Consider the following 23,217-nt stretch of genomic DNA (forward strand, 5'->3'; position numbering starts at 1 on the left):
TCAGCTGCTGGTAATGTTTGGCATAATTGAGGCCTGTGTGTTAAGTGATACTTTCTTTTTATTCTTGATGACATTAATAAGATTTTTATTATCTGTGATCACTTATGTTGTTCAAAATTAAGTAATGGTGAAGTCAGAGTGCATTTCTGTGTGTGTGTGTGTGTGTGTGTGTGTGTGGCTGGGCGTATGGCTGTAAGTCAACAGACTTACCATCATTTGGTATGGCAGCCGGGTACATCTCTTTCAGCAAGTTGCCAAGGGTGTGTACGTTGCCTTCAGGTGAAATAGGGCGAAACAGTTTCTGGATGAACGGCCTGTCGCTCATCGTCTGCAATGAATTAGAGCACCGCAAATTAACAAGCACAGCAAACATATATACGAACATCCTGCATCCAGTACATAGTAAAGAAGGGTTTGGGTAGTGTATTGAAAAAAATACTGATTAGGTTACAAAGTGAGGACTTCTTGGACTTGGAGATGTTAAGTATCCACAAAATGGGCCAACTTATAAGTTAGGTGAAGAAGTTTAAGAAATTGTGTGATGATGTCGGACAACTGTGTACAGGAGCTCATGTTTACATCCTGTCAGTCTGCATTGCTTAATGCTGATGAAAACAAAGGAAACAGGAAGGAATAAAGAGGGAAATTCAGAATTAGAGCTGAGGATGATGCCATGTCTTCCAAAACGCATATGACAAAAAGATGAATTGAAGCATTGTGAGATACACATACAATTTGAAGTTTAGTTTAGTTAAGGCAACTAAAAAACCTTTATTAAAGTGATAGTTCAAGTTATTTGATGTGGGGTTGTGTGAGATACTTCATGTATTTTGTCATAATAAGCCTATGAATTCTAGTTCACAGTGGCTTTGACGTTTGACCACATTGAGTCCAACTCAATGTTTATGGCAAATTTGAAGAAATTCCATCAAGGTGTTCCTGAGATGCTGTGTTCATGAGGGACTGATGGACATAATTCCTCCGGCCAGGACTGTCACCAGTGCCGAGGCATAAAAAGTAGGCTGTTGACGGGTGTTGTGATGCATTCAAGCGGCGTCTTATTTGAGCCAGACAATTTTGTGTGGCTGTCCATTCCACCTGACCTCTTCCCTAACAGGTTTACGGAAAAGTCCACCTACTTTTTCTTTTTCCTCCTGAGAGAGGACAGTTATAATTTGCATGGCCATGAGAGATGTTTTTCTGATCAGGACAATATTAGGACAATTAGGACAACATTAACGCAGAAATTTACACTGCTAAGTTAGTAGTGAGAGGAAGTTCTCCTCTAATACCTGTACTTCAGCCTTCAGATACAGAACAGCTCAATTATTTTTAAATTCCATTGCTACAGATTTTACACAGCCAAACTTGGTTTGAACCCACGCGACAAAGTTGAGTTCTGAAAATTTTCAAACATACCAAAAGCTTTAGGCTGATTTACATCCATCAAAACATGCTGAGATTCCCATCGAAGCTAATAGAGCAGCAATAAAAAAAGGGCCATTGAGGATTTCAATATTTTACTCAGACATGATTTCAGTTCACGGAACTGCTGGAAAAAAAACAACTAACCAAATGTCCTGTAAATGGGACAGTTTCATGTTAGATCAGGGGATATTTTGAGGTGATTAACAAGAGTTCACAGGGTCATGAATAGAATCCACACCAAGTTGCACGCAAATCCTGTGAATGAACAGTGTGTTGACCTGAGCTGGGAATGTGGTGCTTTGATGAGCCTGACTGCTCAGAATGTGATATTTTGCAATTCACAACATTTCAACACATGTTACAAGTGACGCTGACATGTTTTCCTGATCAGGATCAGTCTGGAAGTCATTAACTTCTGCTTCAGTAGAGGTATGTTTGGCAGAAACGTCAGCTTCTTCACAGGCTTTCCTAGAGGTTCTCAGATACAGTAACACAAACTGTACAGAAACAGTTGAGCAAATCAAAATATTACATTGTTCCCTGAAAAGGAAATCCCCTTTTTCCCCTTTCACTGCTCCACAGAGAGGTTAGAGGTCATGGAGATGATAATGTTCAAGAGTTTTGTCCGAGGACACTTCAGCAAAGTGGATGTTTTTTTGCTCAAGGGTTTTCCTAACCAGTATGCTACCCTGCTGCTCCATAAGAGACCATCACCCTAAAAACTTGGTTAGAAAACAAAAAATAAAACATTTCATTGAAAAGATACAATATACATCTTTTGGGGAAAAAAAAGAAAAGCTGGCAACAAACTGGACTACCTCTACAGTCCTCTTGTAAAAATGCATTGCAGAGATGAATCCTATCTGCTCTTCCTCTCATTTTTTTTTTACCCACACCTTCCACAGTCAGAGGCATATTTGTCGCAATGATGTAGACCTGACCTGCAACCTCCTCACAATCAGATGTTTATCATGGTAGTGATCTAAGATGTTATCCTGCTGCTGACCACAATGGACTCTGGGTAGCAGTGACCGCTAAATGCCTAAAATCTAAACTGAACAAGTCATGATGGGAGAGCTAAACAAATGTGACGTATGCAGCAAACATCCTCATGACTGTGCTGTGATGGTAAACTCGGCAGCCACAAGATTCCATGAGTGAGAGGAAATTACCAGCAGACACCAGACAAAAAGTACGTCCAGTGCTGGTAATGGACTTTGACTCAAGGGTCTGAGGATAGAGGGTCTTGCATTATGTACAGACTGGTATCACCCTACACCTTCTGTGAAGGCTGGGTGTAAAGCTCCATCTGACAGTTGCCTCCAGAATATTATGGTTAGGGCTTCCACTCCTGCAGGAGGAAACATCACACAATGTGTCATGTGCAAGTAATACCTGCTTCTATCTATCTTTTTGACATGCTTTATGTTGTGCTGTAACCTCCTATAAATCCGGTTCCTGAATCTGATTCTGGTTTGTCGGCAGGTACGTTCTTTGTAAATGTCAAAAGTCTCACTGTCACTTCAGTGCCAAATTAAAAATTCACTGGTTCTAGTTACTGGGTGACCCGTGTCCTCAGGGCAGGAGAGAAGGCGCCAGGCGCTGGACATCGTCCATGTGTTGCCGTCAGGTGGGGACTTAAGTACGCTATCTGGTTAATCAAGCACCTTACTTCAGTAGATCTCAGCTATGTGCCATAGTGTCTCAAGAGCTTATATGTTTCACCAACTCATTTGACTAATTAGTTGTGTTTCTTTGACTGAAAGTGTAATAATTCACAGACTCAATAGGAGAAGTGTTTGACTGGAGTAAAAACCTAGAGGCTTTATTTGCCACATGCATTGGCTGAAATCAACATCACAATATTAATAACATCTGGTACTGAGACAATCTAGAAATTTAAGAAATGCAATAATCAATTAATTGTTTAAAACAATTTATTGAACAAAAAAGACAACTATTTGGATTTTGCAGCATTTCTCTTTCTTGTATCATTATAAACTGAATCCATTTGGGTTTTTCAACTGTTGTTCAGACACACTGGAAATTCAAAGATTTGACCTTAGACCTGGGAACATGCAAAGGGCATCTGTTCTTATTTCCTGATATTCTGTAGGGTAAGAAATCACTCATATCATTGTCATAATATTACCAAAAAAAAATCATTAGTCGTAGTCCTAATAACATTATTTTTCCAATGTCAGTGTATGTCACAAATCAAATGTTGAATACATTGAACTGAACGCAGTTGCATCATGCATTACGTGAGGCTAAAATATTCACAAATGCAAAACAACAAATCATCAATGAATTTTCATGATTCATGATTACAATTAGATTTATCGTCCTATCATTATAGTCCTATCAATCAATTTAATCGTATCACTACAATTCGATTCCACTCACAGCCAAAAAAGACTGCACTTTACTTTTATTAACAAATTGCTTTAAAGACAGAAAAAGGGGCAACAGCAATTAAAAACAAATGAAAAACAATCATAAAACAGAAATAAGTTACACGAAAATATAAATTGTTCGTTTAGTGGGAAAATAAAACACAACACATATCAATATTCATAAATGCTTTTGGATAAAAGAATGTTTTAAGAGTTTTAAAGGACACTAATGATGCTGGCTGTCTGATCTCAACAGGTCGACTGTTCCATAGTTTGGGGGCTCTAACAGCAAAGGCCTGGCCACCCTCAGTCACCAGTCAAGACCTTTGAATAACCAGCAGTGGGCTCAGTGGGATTCAAACTGAGGACAAGTAATGTCTTACTTTATCCAGCATAAAACAACGGGAGAAACTGTGGTATCAAAGGGAAATATGGTGCAGTCAGATACCCAACCTGGTGTCAAACGGAGGGTCTGACACACAATAGGGCCTAATCATGAGGCTTTGAAAAGGAAACCGGCGAGGGCAGGGATCGAGTAACTGAGCGGTAACTACACACCACAGGGCCAAGCGCGAAGAAGCAAGGGGAAGGTGACGGTGAAGGCGCGAAGCGAGCGCTCAGGTTACACAGAAACACTGAGTCACTGACAGGAAGCACAGTGTTTCGTGCGGGATCATCGCCGAGAGCCAGAGCAGAGAGAGTGTGCTAAGTGACAGCTACTTCGTTGCATTTTTAAATAGCGAGCCCTGAATAATTGAGCTGGTCACCATACAAAGAAGGGGCTATTGATCCCTAGGGAGAGAAGCGCGATACTGCTTGGATGAAGACACTTTCTTTTCAGGTGGCGTGACACCTTAGCTGGCACAGCGGCACATGGCGACACAAAGAGAGCGAGGTGTCATTAGGATTCAGGTGAAAAGAGATGGCTCGCTCTCACCGAGTGAAAAGAGCAGCGGAACTCAAGACGTCGGCTAATTGATGGAGGGGATTCAATCCGCCTAATTGATGGTAAAACAATGGTTGGAGGGGTACGGTACTGTCAATCAACGGGAGTTTCCACGAATCGTGAGGGGTCAGAGAAAGCATTTCCACTGAACTCTGAGACCATCCATTCGTAAATTAAAATTCCAACCTCGTTTTTAGCAGTCTTCATTTGCTCAGAGCTTGAAATGCACACCTGTGGAGGAGAAACGCCATCAAGGGACACTGAATTGAGTTCTAAATTATTCATTGCTAAGTGTTATGCTAGGTTGACCTGTGGTACTTCAACATTCACTGTCATATTTCAGTGCTGATCAGAATTTCTCAGCCACATTGGGGTAGCGTGAGGATTTGCATTTGCCTGTTCTTTTAAACTTGATAAACAAAAGCGCCATTTGTCACTTTACCGGAAAAAAGTATTGTGAAGCAACTTGAGTGAATTGTGCAACCACAATCAACAGTTTGCTTTCAATTCATTGCAGTTACTCAATGCATTGCAGATATTTCATGGTTTTCCGATTTTCTTATTGACTTAGCTGTACTGGTATTAAGCCAGACAGATACATTGCCATACGGAGTGTAAGAGAGAGAGAAAAATCTCTGTATCAATCTCTGTGTTTCTATGAAATTTTCTGACAGTTTATTCTGCATATTATCCAAGGTAATGCGGACATTGACTCTATTGCTCTTCATTTTTTTAGATGTTTTTTTTTAATGCTGTGACAGCCACAAACAATACTCCATTCACCTCGAGTACACATGGGTGGACATGTAAAAAAGCATCAGTGGTATCAGCAAACCTCATCTCACTCTGTATTATGATGTACAGATGTACCAGATGTGTTTGCCAACACCACACAATAAAAATCTAAAGACTTTTAGCCTTTTAGCTTCTTAGCAGCAGTGACTGATTGCAAAACCTTTTTGTCTGACACTGTCACATTTATTCTAGGAAGCCTTACTGTAAATGTGGCAACATATTCTTCCCCAGCACAACAGGCATATCACCTGTTGCCTATGGCATGATTACGCACAACTGTTTCCAGCATTCCCATGTTTTGTAATTGTCTGTGTAGTCACCACCACCCCCTCATCTCAGTCAGCCATTACAAGATATCTGGGAGGCAATAAAGCTGCATTCTTCGAATCAGGCTGCTTCCATAGTACCACAACACAGAGGTGGGTGAGGGCAGACTGCCTGCTCTTGCATTGGGGGTTTGTGAGTGGGAACTGAGTCACAGAGCGGTAACAGAGAGGTGTACCTGTAGAGCAACATTGTAAGCAGTAGTAAGATAGTAATTTTCACTTTCCGCACAGCAAGACCGTTGACTCCTTCTGGCTCTTTGAATCACAGAGCAGCATGATGTACCAGGAGCCAAACAAGCCCCCACCGCTGGACAGAGCCAAGGGTGCGCCAGGCCATGCACAAACATGCACAATAACACACTTAAAATGGGCAACGGGATACAGAAGCTAGGCCAGAAAAATGTATGTGTGCACACGGAAACACACATGCAAGAGCGCATATAAGGAGAGGTATGCAACAATCGCCTCCAAAAAACTTGTATGTGGATACATACAAACATCCAATATGTGTATTCCTCACATCTGAGTAAAATAAAACAATATTTGCACTGTCACAGATATCTGTATATTATGTATAAAATAAAAAAATATAGTTGTCAATTCGAGGTAACGAGGATATAAAATGAATTGATATCTAAGATTTATGGCAAGTCAAGAAAGGAGGTCAAAGTTTTTTAACCTTCAGGATATGAGGCAGACACACACACTACACAAACATTCAAATGTGTCGTCCATGCCCATGAGGTGTCCTCGTCTCCATAAGGAGCGCAGGCCAGACGGAAATGAGCCCTCTGTTATTTGGACTGAGTGTTGTCATTAATTCTGTCTGCATCAAACACAGCACATGTTATTTACACTAAAGACCACAATCTGGCTTTGAAGGACTCTGAGCGTGTGTGTTATGTGTTTGTGTGGGAGGGGGGATCTTTTCCCCTGTATCAGGCAGTCTCCTGTTAAATCATCCACAGTGACTTCTTAGTATCAAACGGTTTTGTTCTTCTCAGTGTTTCTGCACCGTTTCTACAGTCTCCTGTCTTTTTTTAGCCAAAAAAAACAAAAACAAAAAAAAACACTGGATTTTATTCTTAGCAATAAAATAAACTCTGGACAGTTCCTACACAACTTGAACAGAACAGATTTTAGTTCTTCTGCTAGTTTTGGTTTTTTAATGTCATGTGTAGATCTTTGATTAAAGTCCAGCTTATTACAACCTGGGTCCCTTTTGCTTGGTTCCAGCCATCATTCCTATGACTAATATTAAGACTGTAGCCACTAAGCTAAAGTCTGAGTATGTGGTGACGTCTCAAAAAACAAGAACCACAACCTAATGATCAGACAGGTGGTAAACAAATGGGCAAAACCCAACAATGGGAAACGCTTCAAAAATAAGAAGAACAGAATGAATCAGAATAATCTTTTCACTGATGCCAATACAGTAAAAATACTTGTCTCAAGTAAAAAAGTTGAGTAATGCATGTGTAAAGTTTTTTGCAAACATTTGTGCAAATCTTAAACTTCTGTGAAGCCTAAAAAGGCTCTTTTGGACAGTGGATTCTGTTGCAAAGTGCCAGAGAAAACTGCCACTACAGGTACTTTTAAGATCATAGTGAGCAGATTGAGTTTCCACGCTCCTCCAGACTCCCCAAGCCTTCTCTGGCTGTAAATATTTAGCAGTTTGTAAGATGAAAACCACACCATCTCCGTAGTGATCCAGACTTTTCAAGAGTTATGCTTTTTTTTCCTCTAATGTGTTTGTAAATTGCACAGTGAGGTTGCCACAGGCTTTGATGCTTCAATTGTCATGGAACCAACTCAGCTCATAAATGTCCATGGAAACTTTCAATTCAGCCATGAAAAACACTCAAAACTAGAACGCTCTGGGTTTCTTTCTACCCGCCAGCACTTCCATGGTTTTACAGCTGCAACAAGTGCATGTCTGAGAGGGCGGCTCGTGCTGGTTGGACTGCGTGTTTCAGTCCGCCACTTTAAAGGGTTATGTTTTACTGCTTGACACAAGAATGTTTTTGTTGAAGTGTAAAATGGTTTATTTACACGCTGAAGATGTGAAAGTAAAAACAAAAGCATTTATGAGCTTTTTCGATTTCATGCAAAACAATCAGCGTCGACAGTGACAGACAGCTGTTCCTCCGCCCTCGCTGTTGTGCAAAAATGTAAATGCAGCCATATGTGGAGACCTGCAGGTCTTATTAAAAACTTTACGCATTCAATAATAATTCATCACAGTGGGAAATTACCAGCAGACACAGCAGATATGATTACGGAAAGATGTGCTTGGTAGGAAAGTTCTGAAGTCCTGTTCTTTTCTGAACATCCACAACATCTCTTTCTGTTTCATAACATGAAAAACTCTTCTCAGTCATCTGAAGCCAGATCTATCTTCTGTTCTGTTCCTATATTTCCTAACATGTCTTGACAGGCCCTAAAGTTTAATTCCTTTACAGGACTGACAGCGAGGGGCCTTTCTGTTTGCTGTGATTTGAGATCAAGGCTAGATGCATGCACATTCAGCCACTACAATCAAAGCAGACTGTCAACATGTTTTTATTGTGAAGATCCAGATGTTTTCCAAATCTGTATTTCCTTAACTGGATTGGATGAGACTCTTAAGTGTCCAGTAAGATTATAAAGACTTTAAATTACATTTAATCACACTGTTGCTTCACATTATTGCCTTAAAATGCCAGGTTTTATATTAAATGAATCTCTTTTGTCATTTTGTGCAATCCCTGAACCATTCCAGTTGTCAAATAATTCTCCACACTTTTCCAGCCTTTCCTGATCAGCGCAGGAACCCCCCAACATTTGACTCAAAGCATGGCACATCCCACTGTCTGGCTCGCCGCATGCTAATGTTTTCCAGGCAGGGATCAGCCGCTTATTCATCCTCTCTTATTTCTTTTTTATGCTGCAAAGGGAATTTTCACCTGAGTCAGGATAAATTTGCAGAGGATTGGCGGAAACACCCGACGTGAGGCCACTTGTCTGCCAATGTCTCCTGATCTTGAACTGAACCCTGACGCTCGCCCACTGGCTCCTCTTGGTTCAATGGAATTGCACACAAACTGGGTAGAGTCATGGATATCACAATTACAGGAAAAAATGAATTACCTCCTCAAAGAAAGTACCCAGGCATAGCAGGCTCTTTGTGACTTGGATGCTGATTATTGTCAGAGGTCACAAAACAGTGAATTCCCAACCAGTATTCACATGCTAATATACATAAGTGATGTTTTTCTTAATCCTTCACTTGAACATGAGAAAATTATAAGAATGGCACCGGAAAAGCAGGTTTGATTGGTTATTAAGCTACAGGTTAATCAATGGCTGTCACTGTGTGTAGACATATATGCATCACATCAGGAAAAAAAGGAAAATAAAAAAACACTCAGACACTTACTCATGTTGTTTGAAGACGGGTATTATGTCAGACATGAATGCACAGTTGGTTGGTTTTTTGGATTACAAACTCAGATAAAACAAGAGAGTATTATTGTATTTGTTTTTTCTGAGTGATGAACAGATCAAGAGAAGGTCATGCACTCTTCGGTTGTGTTACATTATGAAATGCTGGCAGGTGTGGCGATGTTTTGTAATGGATCCTCAGACTGACTGCAGGTGTGTCAGTGTCAAGCTGACGCAAGACTTAAGATGAGCAGAAATGATTACCTGGAGTTCTTTCCATCACTTCCTAACCACAAACTTCATGTGTTGAATAGAGCATGAGAGTGAAATATCTTATCAGAGCCAGTGTCCAGGTGACTTCCCTGTTAAGGCAACACCGGATCTACACAGAGGGTTTTTTACACGGCTATCTGGCTCCATCTACTGGGCTGACAGGGCAAACTCCAGCTCAACCCCAAGACTCAAAATCTATTGCTGAAACTAAAAGTGCCATTGTAAGGCCGTTGCTGTCAGAGGCTGTGCTGATGTGTGTTACCTGGTATATCCTGAAGGGGATGTATCTGAAGCCTCCCTCCTCAGTGGGGTATTCCATCAGCTTCCTGTTCATGGCCCAGAACTGGTCAAACTTATCTGTAACAACACAAACACACACAGTTCATTCATTGTAAAATATTCCAAGACATGTTGTTTTCATATAATTGTCATCATCCCTCTCCACCATGCATCCAATGGACGATATAAATACCAAGAATATATCACCCTTGAGTCCATTATGTTCTTGTAACAGTTAAGGATGAACCCTGTGGCTTCCTGGACACAACTGCATTTTAACACAGTCATCTGCAGGACTTGGATTCAGTATATACTCAACATTAGCTCCTCATTGTTCTTTTCATGATAATGTGTGTGAGATGCAATTTAGACTAACACAAAATTAAAATCTCATGTTCTCTCATTTATGTGTTCTATGGAATAATACCCCTACAGGTTTTTGACGTGGGGGTAATGCACGTCAAGTGAGCAGTGGTCATCTGTTCCTGCCAAGACCAGGAAGAAATTGTGTGAGGAGAAATGTCCTTTATAGAGCATGTTCTGCTTGGAATATGGTCCCATCTATATCAGACAGACCAGAAGTAGATTTTCTTTCGCTAAAACAAAATTTGATGAATATCGTACAGATGTTATTGTGGTTTCTGTACCTTTGACTGTTTTCATTTTCTTCTTGTTTTGTGTGTTTGTGGCAAATCTTAATTTGTTTTCATTCTAACTTGCTGTTATTTACTGTCTTACATGTATAGTTATTTTAATTATTTTCCTTGGTTCCTTGGTTCCTTGGCTTGTTTTGTTATTCTGCTTTATTGATACAGTTTGAATTGTTTGTTTAATTTGTGTTGTTTTTGTGTGTGGACACCAGGAAGTATAAAAAAATAAAGTTGTAGAAGACTAATAATGACTGATGAGCAATATTGAAGTTTTCTGTCATTATACTGTTTATGATCTTTTTTATTTTTTATTTTTTTTACTGACTAACCATCTGTACTGGAGGACTTGGTCTGAGGGGACCTCTGCAGACAGCAGTAAACAATAACCTGGTTAAGGTGTTCTCTAAGGCTGGATTTCAAGCCTAAAACCTTTCTGGTACAAATTGAAAAGAGCTGAGTATCGAAAACTGTCACAAAAATATTTGCAGTCTTGTTTACTTATTCTTTGATCAGATATTTCATAATTTTAATCAAAAATTCCAATTTTGGAAAACTTTTTATATTTATTAAAAAAAATAAAGGTTGTATTTCTCAAAGTAATAATCATTGTGGTATCACTATTGAAAACTGGGTGTCTAAAAATTCTATTAAAAAAATTCTATCATTAAGTTATGGAGGCAAATTCAGGATCAGGGATTACCCACATTTCTTAATATGGCATCAGGATAAAATGACGTTTACAAGTGCAAAAGTGTGAATGAGATACAAAAACATGATTACAAGCAGAATACCAGTGTAGGTGTGAACATATTCATTCCTGATACATGTTGAAAAGAGGTGAGAACCAATGTGTGAGAAAGAGGAAGAAAATTAATTACAAGGCAAACATACTTCATAGTACCACTGGACTTAAAACCACTCATTTCTGTGCGTCTCCGCCCGTTCACATGGAGGTCAGAGGTCAGGGTAAGGGATGGAGATGCACCTCTAAAACACTGATGAGTGTCTTTTATTGGGGACAGTATACCAGTCCAAGTCCATACTAATGTCTGCAGCTTCAACCTAGCAACCTGCATGTGCTGGTTTCAAACCCTCCACCTCCCCTCGCCTCTCACTTTCACATGAACCCTCTGAAAATCTTCTGTTTTCTCTCTCTCCTGGAGGAAAGTTTGAACCATCTCTGTTTCTCTGTTTCTGGTCTCTTTTGGATGTGAAAGTTTTGGTTTAGATGAGGTTTCATCTCTCACTTTCATGTGTGGCAGGTAAGACTCAGCTCCTTCTATATGGATTAGTTGAGTATTAAGTATCGTCTGTTTCTGTTTTAATGTAGTAACAAACAGTTTCAGGGAAAAACGGCACGAACCACACCCTGAGCTTTTTCAAAACAGGTCATTGCATCATCTGTCAGCCTATGTGTCCTCAAGACGGTCTAACAGACTCAGGACTTTTTTCTTTCTTTCTTGTGTCACGATGTGACATCTCTCTTTCTGTCTCACCTACTCTCATGGGAAAGTGGAGGACCGATAAGCAGCTGGAGTTTCGTGGGTTTTTCATAAAACCTGCTAAAAACATCCTCACTGCCACAGGCACACTGCACAATTTTGACAGTTACATGACAATAAATAATAAATAAAGTACTACACAAATAACATCCATTAAAAACAAGAACTGCATTTCTTGAATGCATCAATAATTTGCATAATGTGCTGCTACTGCTGTTCATGCAAAACTTCCTCCATCTGTTTCACATTTATGCCTTACAACTGCTCAGAGGGTTTAATCATTTTACCTTCCTGTCATGTTATTAACATAATTAATATAATAATTTGTGTTTAAAAGAATTATAGTACAAATATTATTTTCTGTCCTTATTTGAGGCCCAAAGTAGAGGTTTCTGGCACAACTTCACCCACTTCTAAGGCGCATGGACACTTACACTTATTTGGATTTGCAGTGATTTGTTTGTATTAATGTATTTCTATATTTTTGTGATGTAGTTTTCATGTTGCATCTTGTAACTTTTCATTTGTTAACACTTTATAATGTTTAGATTTAAGTGTTTTTGTGGTGGGTTTATGCCACATCAAATCAACACAGTTTGGGGCGAAGTCTCTTTTGTGCAAACTTAAGTGCCACCCTTTAGGTGCACTTTTCCTGGCTTTGAACTAAATATGGCATCACCCATGACCGCTATTGGACATTCCACTTACATTTCTACCAGCCCAAGACAAAGATTGGCCAAAATTCACACAACCATTTACCCAACCCATATTTGTAGAAGCCATATTGAAAAATATGTATGTGTTTGTATATGATTGGTTGTTTTATATTTTTCTCCCAATTTAAATGTAACTTGTAATGTGTTTTGTGATGACCCTGATGAAGGCCACAAACCAAAATGTCGGTCGAATAAAGGTTTTATTTCCCAGAAGCACATAATACTACTGTACTATGTACATTTATATTTTTAATTTTTTTAATTGACTTAAGAAGTAAAATTATAGATAATGCTGATATTATCAAGAAGGAGCAGTTTCACCCTGACAAACTCATTACCCAGCACCATCTGTTCATTAGCGTCTCTCACAGCAGTAAATGGTTTCAGTATCTGACTACACTCCACCATACAGACAGATACGGTATACAATATATTGAGTTATATACTAAAGCCAACTTCAGGCATTCGGGTATGTATCTGTTGACATTATAATAAAAAGCCATTACCTGTTACAGGCTTGTTCATAGGGCAGGTCTCATTTTATATATTTATAATTAAATAATTAGTTGATAAATCACTTATTTAATTCACAAAAAATAATCTACGACAAAAGCAATGTTTGCAGCTTCCAGCTTCTCAAATTATTTGATGCTTTTTTCCATTTTATATCAGTTTCCTACTGTTATTCAGACAAAACAAGACATTTGAAGATGTTCTAGAGGGATTTCAGAACTGGTGAGCATGGATATTTTTTACAGTTTTGAAATTTCATAGAGTTAATGAGCCCTGTGATAGACTGGCCTCCTGTCCAGGGAGTACCACCCTCGCCCAGTGTCAGGTGGGATTGGCGGCTCCGCAACCCTGTGCGGGTTAGCATAATAGAATATGGATGGATGGATGGATAGACTGAAAAAAGTAATGAACAGATTCATTGATAATGACAACAAACATTAGTTGCAGCCCTATTTATAACAATTTGATACTGATATGTTAAAAATAGTATATATTTATATCTTCTATCTTCTAGCTATATATCTATGTTAATCTGGTACAGAAAAAAGTTATTGCCTGCTAATAATTACTAATTTAAAAGAAGGAGGGCTGCTACAATTATAGATTAGGACCAGCTGTTACTGAGCTCCAGGGGGGAGCTACGTAACTGGTCGTCAATGTGTTTATTGTTGCCTTGTTTGATCAACTTGACCCACAGTGATCTCAGGAATCTGACGCTGCCTGCTGGGTTTTGTTTCTCAAAGAAGCGCACGAGTTTCACACTAAACCCAAACTTAGAAATCCATCCCGTCTGCCTCACTGTCTACCCCCACACCACAAGCTTCCAGTGCATCAGCCCCATAATTTCACCTACACAAAAAAAAAAAAAACACAATAAAAACCAACAGCGATCAGGAAATAACCTGTCTGGACAGACAGGCAAAAGCAGGGAAGGAAGCTTGTGGGCGTTTGGGTGGGAGAGGTTTTGGAAGTGGTTACGTCAAAGACCACTATCAGACTACAGAGAGATTTGTAAAAGTGTGTGTGTCTGTGTGTGCGTGTATATGTGTGTGTGCATTTTTTGTGTCTGTGAAAACACTACTACAAATGAGTGAATCTTTTGGAAACAAGTATAAAAATATGTGTGCTTACTGTGTGTGTGTGTGTTTGTGTGTGTGTGTCTAAGTGTGTGTCAATCTGCATGTAGTTGTGTGAGCAGTGTGTGCTTGTGTGCATTGGTATTGCTAATGAGTGAATGTGTGACTGTATGATTGTGTCACTTCCCCCAACAGGTGCTTGTGGTCTGTTCTCTTTGAATTCTATGAGTGTGTGTGTGTGTGTGTGTGTGTGTGTGTGTGTGTGTGCATGTGTGTGTGTGTCTGTGTGTGTGTGTGTATGTCTCACCATTCTGCAGGCCCATCCACAGCTGCTTGTGGTCTTTCTTCTGCATGTCGTTAACAACTTGGCTCTTGTGCTTGAGGGCGTCGGCCTCCTTGATGCTGGACATGAAGTGAGCCTCGATCACAGAGTTGGACGGGCAGTGGAGCAGGTCACGATCTGGAAAATTCTGACGCATTCACAAGACTAAAGTTTTATTTAAAGCTACATTATTTATTTACTGCATTTATTTTTACTACTAACATATTATCAAACAATTCCCTAGTTACACTGCAAAACTTTCTGGCTGTTTAGCTGCTTAATATTCCACTTCCTTCACCAGATAGTTTGGCTGTGGGCAGGTACTGTACAGGGGATTTATCAGAGCCTGTTTGCTGAAAGCAGCCACCTGCTGCTGCTGGAAACAGTGTTAATGAGAATGCTGAGAATGAAAGATACAGTAACCGCACCATACAACGACATTAGTGAGCTAAAAGAGGCTAAAAGGCTCCATAGAGCTGCAGAAATATAGATAATTATCCGTGGGTTCATCCCATTTCATACTACAAGCGTAATTTGATTCATTGATTATAAAAAATATTCAAAACTGGAGCTTTGTTGTATTTAGAATACAGCAACGCAAAGTGTGCACAGAATTTATAGATAAAAAATAAAGTGAAACACATCATTGTGGAGACTGGCTCTTACCTTAAAGTGCACAGTGATGCTCCAGGGTAAGACAGTGTTGGAGGCATGAAGGTCAAAAAGAACTCCAATTGGATAGTGCCTGCAACCATTAGATGCAACAAAGAAAATAATGTTACTTGTGTAAACCCTGTCTGACACATCAGCATCATAGCTGCTGTTCCCAGCGTGTTTGTATTTCCATTACTAGATGCTGAGCCAGGCCAGTAAACTAGTGTTTCACTTCTAAACACTGCAGTGAAATGTTATCATTATTAATAAGTGTTTTAAAGACACAGATAGATTTGAGCAGACAGCCGAACCTACTTGTTAGAATAAAAGGTCTTAAAGTAACTGATCATTTCAGCTCTAAGTAACAATGTGATTCTAATTGCCGACAAAAAGAACTTGTGCTAGTGTTTCATTTTCTTCTTATGTTGTTGAGTACAGCTTTCTCTGCATGTGGTGTGTGAACTTCAGGAAACAGTTTATGTTTCACTGCAACGTTTCTATTTGTCACTTCTCATGTTTACAAAGGGTGGGGACCCACCATGTTTCAACCCACTGAGGTTAGATGCTTTTCTTAAATCACAGCCTCAAATCAGAAGAGTATTTTTTTTCAAGGTTTTCTAATGATCAATCACACACACACACACACACACACACCGACCATGAGAGCACTGTCTCTGAGGATTAGTTCTAGTTCTCATGAGGACAACAAGCTAAACTATACAGGCTACCAAACCCTAAAGTGATGTATCTACAATTGTGTCGTTTGTCAAATATTAATTGATTTGTATTTACAATGACTTTGAAATTTACAATAAGAAGAGAAAAGCTACAGAACAGCATGTCTGAGACTCTGAAGTTAGCACACACTTTGACGTGATAACAAATAAATAAACATCGGCACTGACATCTGTTCGTTTTCTGTGCTGTGTTTTACTGGAATAACTGGGACTTAGATGCCACTGTAAAGTTGGCTCTTCATTGTCCGTTGTGATACTGACACCTTGTGGCTGAACTTTGTCTGCATCTGCCAGCTGAGGCTTCTCTGCTGGCAGAGAATGAAGTGACTGCTGGTGGTGTAAACACACTGTTATAGTTCTGACTGTGAAAGGCTTTTGTTGAAGAAAGCAGATGTTCACATGAAGCAGAACAACTAGGCTAAAAAACAAGGAGGAGATTATTCAAAGTCCATGGAATCAAATCAGTTCGGAGAAATAGAGACAACATTTATTTTCATTCAAAAAAAAAGTGCCACCCATGTGCCAACTCACAGTGCACTCACACATACCCAACCTCATTTTCCCTGATAGAAACTAATAACATCAGTTCATCTAACAATTGTTTCTCACCATTTAAGCGGAGTTCCTTCATACTCGAACCACATCTCCTCCACATCCTCAGCCTTCATCACTTTGAGGAAGTGTTTTTTCACCTTGTCAGTAACCAGAGTCAGGTAGCTCACCCTGGGTAACAGCAGCTGGGGGAGCCAAGAGGAGAAGAGGAAGAGATGCCTTATAAAACAGTACAGTCTGTTACTGTGCGCTGCACTGGCATTTGGGACTAAATTTAGTGTGTCTGTGAGCCACATTTGGGACCTTAACATGGTCTTGATTCTTGCTGTATTCAGCTCTAAAGCCTTGGTTCTGGGTAATGAAGCAACAAGAACAAGGGAGGAAAGGCCCCCATATGGTTGCTGCTTTTCTCAACATCAGGCTACAAGACAAATGGTTAAAATGAGCACAGTTACAGGTATCAGCTGAGGCACATCAGCCTAACTGTGACCACTGGTTAATCCCTTCAGTAGAATGAACCATACTTGAGACTACCCTTCTTCTTTATATTGAGAATACATTTAAAAGCATGTCTTGAGATTTTAAGCAGAATGGGTTGGTAGGGGTTGTAACCCAGAGTAAACACCATGTCTTGGGTGAAAAGCCATTAATCTTCCAGCCACAAATAAAAATGAGCAGTAATGTGATAAATGAATGAACATCACTAAGGACATGTCTTGTATTATTTATTACTAATAAGTGACCCCACCAAAGTCACAGACAAACTCAGAGAACTGTCTGTTGTCCCCACACCTCTTGTTGTTGCTTTTTAAAAGCCTCATTCAATCACTTCTTTTTCACCACGTTAACGATCTCCAACAAAAACAAACTTAACAGCATCACACACCTAGAACTCATAAGAGCAAATGACATTGATCACCTCCTCAGTCAACACGTCCTACATCACTGACCAAAGCCATTTGGTCAGTGATGCAGGACGTTAAAATGGTGATTAGCGTTTGCCATAGCAGCCCTAAAAACACAAACTGACTTGCTTACGTTGTTGTATAGATCTGAATATGTTAATGCCACAGTGCATACATGAGTGTGATCTGTGATACAGAAGAGTGTATTATTTCATGTATCGAGTATATTTATTTTACTGCGTGAACATCTGTTATGGAATACGCTCTGACTGTAAAACAACAAAGGTTATCTATTTACTATTATATTTTCTTTTTCTATCCTTGCAGAAGTCAAACAAAGCTGTAGGCTCAGAGGGGAGAAGCATGGGGGTTGGACTCTTAGCACTGGTCTGGCCTCAGGTTTTGTAGTCATGTGAAGTCAGTGAGGAAATACACTTACATAGTAGGGCTCGGCCTCTCTCTCAGTAACCTCATCCTGGTTCAGTGTGAAGCAGGTGGGGATCCGGCCGAACCAAACGTCTCTCAACACGTCCTTGTCATCTGCCATGCTGCTTCTGCTCCCGGTGGCACATAAAGAACAAGCTCCCCAAACACAGACCCCGAAGTCCAAAGGCAGAAACCTTCCTGTTGTCAACAACACGGAAGAGCAAACGGGCAAACGTTAAGGAAACTTTCAGCAGCACAAGAACACAACGAAGTAGGCAGTGCAACATGAACTAGTGCCACCTAGAAGTAATTCATCATGGTAAACCAGGTATGCCTTCATCACAGGGGAGGAGTTATTACTAAGTTATAGTCCAGTAGAAGTGACCTGCTCACCTGCTCGACCTCAAAACTAACTCCAAGCTGTCAAACTACGCAGCTGGAAAGCAAAAGCAGGCGCTAGCTTGAAGGCTAGGTAAGCTAACTTAGCCAGTGGAGACAAACCAAAGAAGTGTAAACAAACGCGACTGCCTCCTGTGTGTGGTCACGGTTGTCCGCATACAGTAGCTGCCTGTGTGCGGGGAGGAGACGGTGATATGGGGGGAAAACCTTACTTTTTGTCGATGTTTTGCAGTCAGCTTGAATGGAAGAGAGGCCGTGGCTGTCGATGCTGTCATACCCCTGCTGTCACCGGAAAAACAGCTAAAAACCCCAACCACCGCAGAACAGCGCCCCCTAGCGACCCTTCAAGAAACACGTTAAAGCGGCTATACTTTTTAAATTATTGACACATATTTATCAAAGGCAGCGTTTAGTTTAATATCGTTTTAAAAGATTGTAGGTTAAAAAAAAATCACAAAAAAAATAATAAATGTATTTGTGAACCTATTGCTGGCGCGTCATCATACGCGACGCCGCCTCCTGTTAATTGCGTCTGTGAAGAGGCTGTTTAGCTGCTGTTGTGTTCACTGGCAGAATAAAGAATGGAGAAGAAATTGGAGACAGATAACCTGGAAATGCGCCTTCAGGAGCTGGAGAGTCGTATATACGGCGAGAGAAGAAACAAAAGTGGAAAACCCGTCAAGGTTTGCCTTGAATAATGCAAATTCTGGCGAGGGGGGGGGGTGTAAAGAAGCTACCTAGCTGCTAGCCTAGCAGAGCTAACGATAATGAGTGAACGCCCTTTGTAGTTTGTGCACAACAACTGCTTAATATCATTTATCAGAGGCTGAGCCAACTGTAAGAGTATAACTACTGAAACGGGTCATTTGCCAGCTACACAGCCGCTACGCCAGCTCTTTATAGCATCCTTCAGTTATTAGCGGTGTCATTGTTTGTTAACCTCCCTGTCATCAACAATGCTATGTCTCAGATATGGGGCGAGTCTTGGCCCATTTACTTCAAATCAAATAACGTGTTTTGTTGCTGCTGAATACGTCAGTAGTGATACAAAAGTTAGAAATTAAGTTAAAAATTAAAAATGGGCATTGATACTTTCTAAAAGTAGAAGCACAGTCGATGTTAACTGTGATTTATCAATAACTCAATCAAGTTTTTCGTCTCACTGAAATGAACTAAAGCCATTTGCAACCTGCAACTCTGTTTTAGTAATAATCATTGTGCATATTTAGTAGCAGTTGAGCTAAGAAAATTGAATGGTCCTCATGAACCACCGAGTGGGACTTCCCATCAGAGCATCATATGATGAGAAAAACACTTTTGGCTCACAAAGGGGCATTGAAGTGGATTTGTTGTGTGGTATTAGTATTTCCAGGGATGGAATGATGTGCCAGTAGTGTTTTTTATGTTTCTGAAAGCTGACTGAAGTTTAGTTAAAATTACAATCATATATGTATTGTTGACCAAGAAACATAATCATTCTTGTTGTACTCAGAATGAGACCAAAGATGAAGATGTGTAAGTATGCAAAAGTAAATGTTTGCCATGTTGGTCCTGGATACAGCAAACTCTCATGTTCCTTTGAGGGTCCTCAAGGGGATAACACAGTGTAAATCAAAGAAGAAAGTACACATTGTGTTGCTAAATACTGTACTCCTCTTCTACTTGAATTTGAGCGTTTGTGTTTTTGTACTATGTTAGACATAGTATCATGTACTGCACAAAAATGCTTCTAAGACACAAGAATGAAATAGATTCTAATGACTTTTCTGTATCTCTGGTAAACACTAATATTAAATCTTATCTTTGTCCTCTGTCCTGCAGTGTGCAGAGCCTTTGGCCAGAATTCAGGCAGGTCTGACCAACATGGCCAACAAAAGAGAACGAGTAAAGATCCTGCACAAGAAGAGTGAGTTGCATGCTGTGTTGCATCTGCCGAGACAGCCTTAAATATAGGCTTAGTCTAACTAGATATACTTGTTTATTATGTTATCATGTATAGGATAGTTCTTCACAGTTTTATGTGTAATGTGTAAGGCTGCCAAAAGTGCTGCGAAGTGCAAGTTTGAAATTCAACATGTTATGACAGTGCAGGAGGTTTTCTGTAGTCAGATTTAGGCCATGTGTACTGAGTCTGTGATCATAGTTATTGTTGCTGTGGTGCAGTTGAGGACCTTCTGAAGTACCTGGACCCCCAGTTCACCGACCACATCACTGTACCTGACGCTATGAAGCTGGAGTTCATCCTCGCTGGTAAGAGGCAGGAGAAATTTGGAATCATATACAGCAACTGTTCAATCAAATCAATCACATTTGTCTCATAGAGATTGTTTATTGTGAACTTTTATAAATTATTAATTGTACACAGCGCTAAATAGTATTTCTCATGTTTAATGTTACACATGTAAAGTTCAGTGTTGCTATATTGTATGATATGTAAGTTATCACATAAACAAGCAGTTTTGTAGAAGATGTAACAAGCAATTTGCATCTTATTAAGTCATCATTGTGATGCTGTTGTGTGTTTGTGTGCACAGAGGAGGACTTTCTGCTCTCCCAGGCTGCTTTGCTGGAGCAGGTCAGCAGTCTGCAGCCACTGTTGGACAGCAACTACATCAGAGGTGAGTTTACCCATGACAGCAAAGTCAGAATGGAGCTTATTCACCCAGGGGTCTTTAGGTGTCTAAAAAGTAAGTAAAAATGAAATCTGCTGGATAGATTAGCTTTTTTTTTTTTAAAGCTAAATTTATTCAGTGGTGTGTTCCTTTCCTGGTACGAAAGCTTGAATTACCTAAAAGCTAAAAGATGTATTTATGTAAAAGTTATTTAAAAGTGTGAAATTTGCAAAAGTTTACTGCTAAAAGGATTTGAGCTCTGCTGAATGAAATTTTGCAGGGCAAATTGCACTCAGTTCATCTTAGGAACTGAAATGTTATTTGTCAGCAACTACTAACACTGATACTTTTTAACCTCTTAAACAACCATGGTGCTGTTAAGGCCATTTCTCAAAATGCGATTTGCATCATTTCCACTTCCATCCCTGTTCTGCTCCTGGTGCACGTGACAGTGTTCAGCTATGGTCCAAATGTCAGTTGTAAACATTGTTGCAGTATTTTATCGTGCTTCACGGGAGAAATGAATGTAATTTTAGTCAGTGTTGTGTTTTGTGGCGGTGTTGTGTAGCTTCTGGATGAATAGAGGGGAAACTACATCACTGTATGTTTACTCCCATCAGGGATGTGTTACATGTGTTTCTGTTGTTCATAGATGTACCAGAACATGCTACTAAGTTGCAGCGGCTGTCACAGATCCACATCAAAGAGCAGGTAACCACCCACCTCCTCTCTCTCTCTCTGTCTGCCTCTTTGTCTCTCTTTTTCTTTTTTCATCTGTTGTTTTCCATGTTTTTTTTTCCAGGACCAAACTGAGACTCAGTCCCAGGAAGTGAAGAAGCTTTTTGAAGAATACAACAAAATGGTAATCTTCTTCTCTTTGAGTCAAAATATAACACACACAGCTGCTGAAGATCCTACATTTAATTTCATTACAAACTTTTGTTGCACTCTTTGGGGATAAAAGAGACGGAACAATAGTATGTAAAATGCTTGAATAATCAGTTTTGCAGTGAACCAGTTTCTTTTCTGTTCTAAATCTAAACTTGTAAACTGTTGAAATCTTGGATCCAGCAGCCACTGTGGCAAATCACAGAGAAATTTAGACACTGATCTACTGGGATTCAGTAGATCAACTACATCTAGGAGAAAGCTCCAGCCACTGACCCTTGAAATCTGATTGGCAGATGTTCCTGCTGTCCAAGCAGTTCACTCAGTGGGATGAGACCCTGAGGAAGATGGAGGAGGCCAAGGGCATCCGGCCTGTGGAGTAGTTCCTGTCAACACGCGGTGGTGGGAGCTTTGGACCTGACAAGTGCTCCTTAAGTAACTTGTTCTTCCCCAATAAGTCAGCACAAAATGAGACTAAAGAAATCCAACATTTCACTCCATTGTTTTTAACTGCTAATCAGTGTTGATACAACCTCGGTACCCTAACTGCTTCATCCCATGAGATTGTTGGTTTTAGGTTTTCTGACCTAGGCAAATTATCTCACTTAGAACACAGTTGTTTCAAATGAAAAATCTGGGAGTTCAGTATAAATCCAAATGTCATGTAAAACAGATATTAATGTACTGTTGGAAAACCTTCATGTGTGGATTTACCAGGTCCAAAAAAAGTTTTGGAAATTAACAAAACAATTTTTTGCTGCATGTCTGTTGTCATAGTTACAGACTGATGTGATCATCAGTCCTTTACCACTCATACAAACCCAGTCATACAGTATAACTGGAATATAAGGAGTGGTAGAAACATGAAATGTAGATGAACTCAGTCTCTTGTCAGTCTTGAATCACCTGAAGGAACTCGCTCCCATCACATGACGTGTGGCTCAGACAGCTTGGAGACGCTGCTGTTATTTATTTTCAGACAATAGAGCTTATTTTATGCTTGTATATTGACTTCACTTGTAATATATTCCAGCTCTACTTCCCTACTGCAAACCGCTCACAAGACTCATCTTGCCCTTGACTCATTCACACTCATCCTCTTCAAGTCTTTAGTTTTTTGACTCCTGACAAGATAAATTGCAGAAACATAAAAAAAAAAACAACTTAATGATTCTTGCCAGAGCTCTGGTTTTAAAAATGTTATAAATGTCCCATGTTATAAATGTCACAGATGATACAATAAATATTAATACTTGTTTCCTTGAGTGCTCCAGTGTGTGATTATCTGTCAGGAAGGTTATGTTTCTACACGCCAAGGTGTCCCTGAGCAAGACTTTCTCTCCTTGCTCAATGCAACATTAATTTAGAAAGCTTCATAAATGTCTAGGATAAAGGAGTG

At 39.8% G+C, this 23,217-nt stretch overlaps 2 protein-coding genes across 3 annotated transcripts in view; one reads left to right on the forward strand and one right to left on the reverse strand.

Annotated features, from left to right (window-relative positions):
* The window catches only part of atg5 (ATG5 autophagy related 5 homolog (S. cerevisiae)), a 32,358-nt gene extending 13,682 nt beyond the window's left edge, over nt 1–18,676 (reverse strand). The window contains exons 1-7 of one of the 2 annotated variants that reach the window (XM_071468719.1): nt 18,531–18,676; nt 17,933–18,117; nt 16,646–16,773; nt 15,312–15,390; nt 14,631–14,793; nt 9,850–9,944; nt 211–328 (exon numbers count right to left, since the gene is read on the reverse strand). In XM_071468719.1, the coding sequence (XP_071324820.1) occupies nt 211–328; nt 9,850–9,944; nt 14,631–14,793; nt 15,312–15,390; nt 16,646–16,773; nt 17,933–18,040 (691 nt within the window). In that variant the 5' untranslated portion in view covers nt 18,041–18,117; nt 18,531–18,676. Of the gene's footprint in view, nt 1–210; nt 329–5,852; nt 8,975–9,849; nt 9,945–14,630; nt 14,794–15,311; nt 15,391–16,645; nt 16,774–17,932; nt 18,118–18,530 lie in introns of those variants that run through there. The other variant, XM_071468720.1, reaches the window with a different exon arrangement.
* A 148-nt stretch (nt 18,677–18,824) lies between these two features.
* Nucleotides 18,825–23,083, forward strand: dctn3 (dynactin 3 (p22)). Its single transcript, XM_071468721.1, has 7 exons — nt 18,825–19,001; nt 20,140–20,224; nt 20,482–20,568; nt 20,853–20,936; nt 21,583–21,641; nt 21,733–21,792; nt 22,115–23,083. Exons 1-7 carry the CDS (start codon nt 18,900–18,902, stop codon nt 22,199–22,201), a joined length of 564 nt encoding a protein of 187 aa, XP_071324822.1. The 5' UTR covers nt 18,825–18,899; the 3' UTR covers nt 22,202–23,083.
* Nucleotides 23,084–23,217: the final 134 nt, after the last annotated feature.

Source organism: Trachinotus anak, unplaced genomic scaffold (assembly GCF_046630095.1).
Source record: "Trachinotus anak isolate AG129_WGS33_773 ecotype Australia unplaced genomic scaffold, CSIRO_AGI_Tana_v1 ptg000032l, whole genome shotgun sequence".
NCBI classification, from domain to species: domain Eukaryota; kingdom Metazoa; phylum Chordata; class Actinopteri; order Carangiformes; family Carangidae; genus Trachinotus; species Trachinotus anak.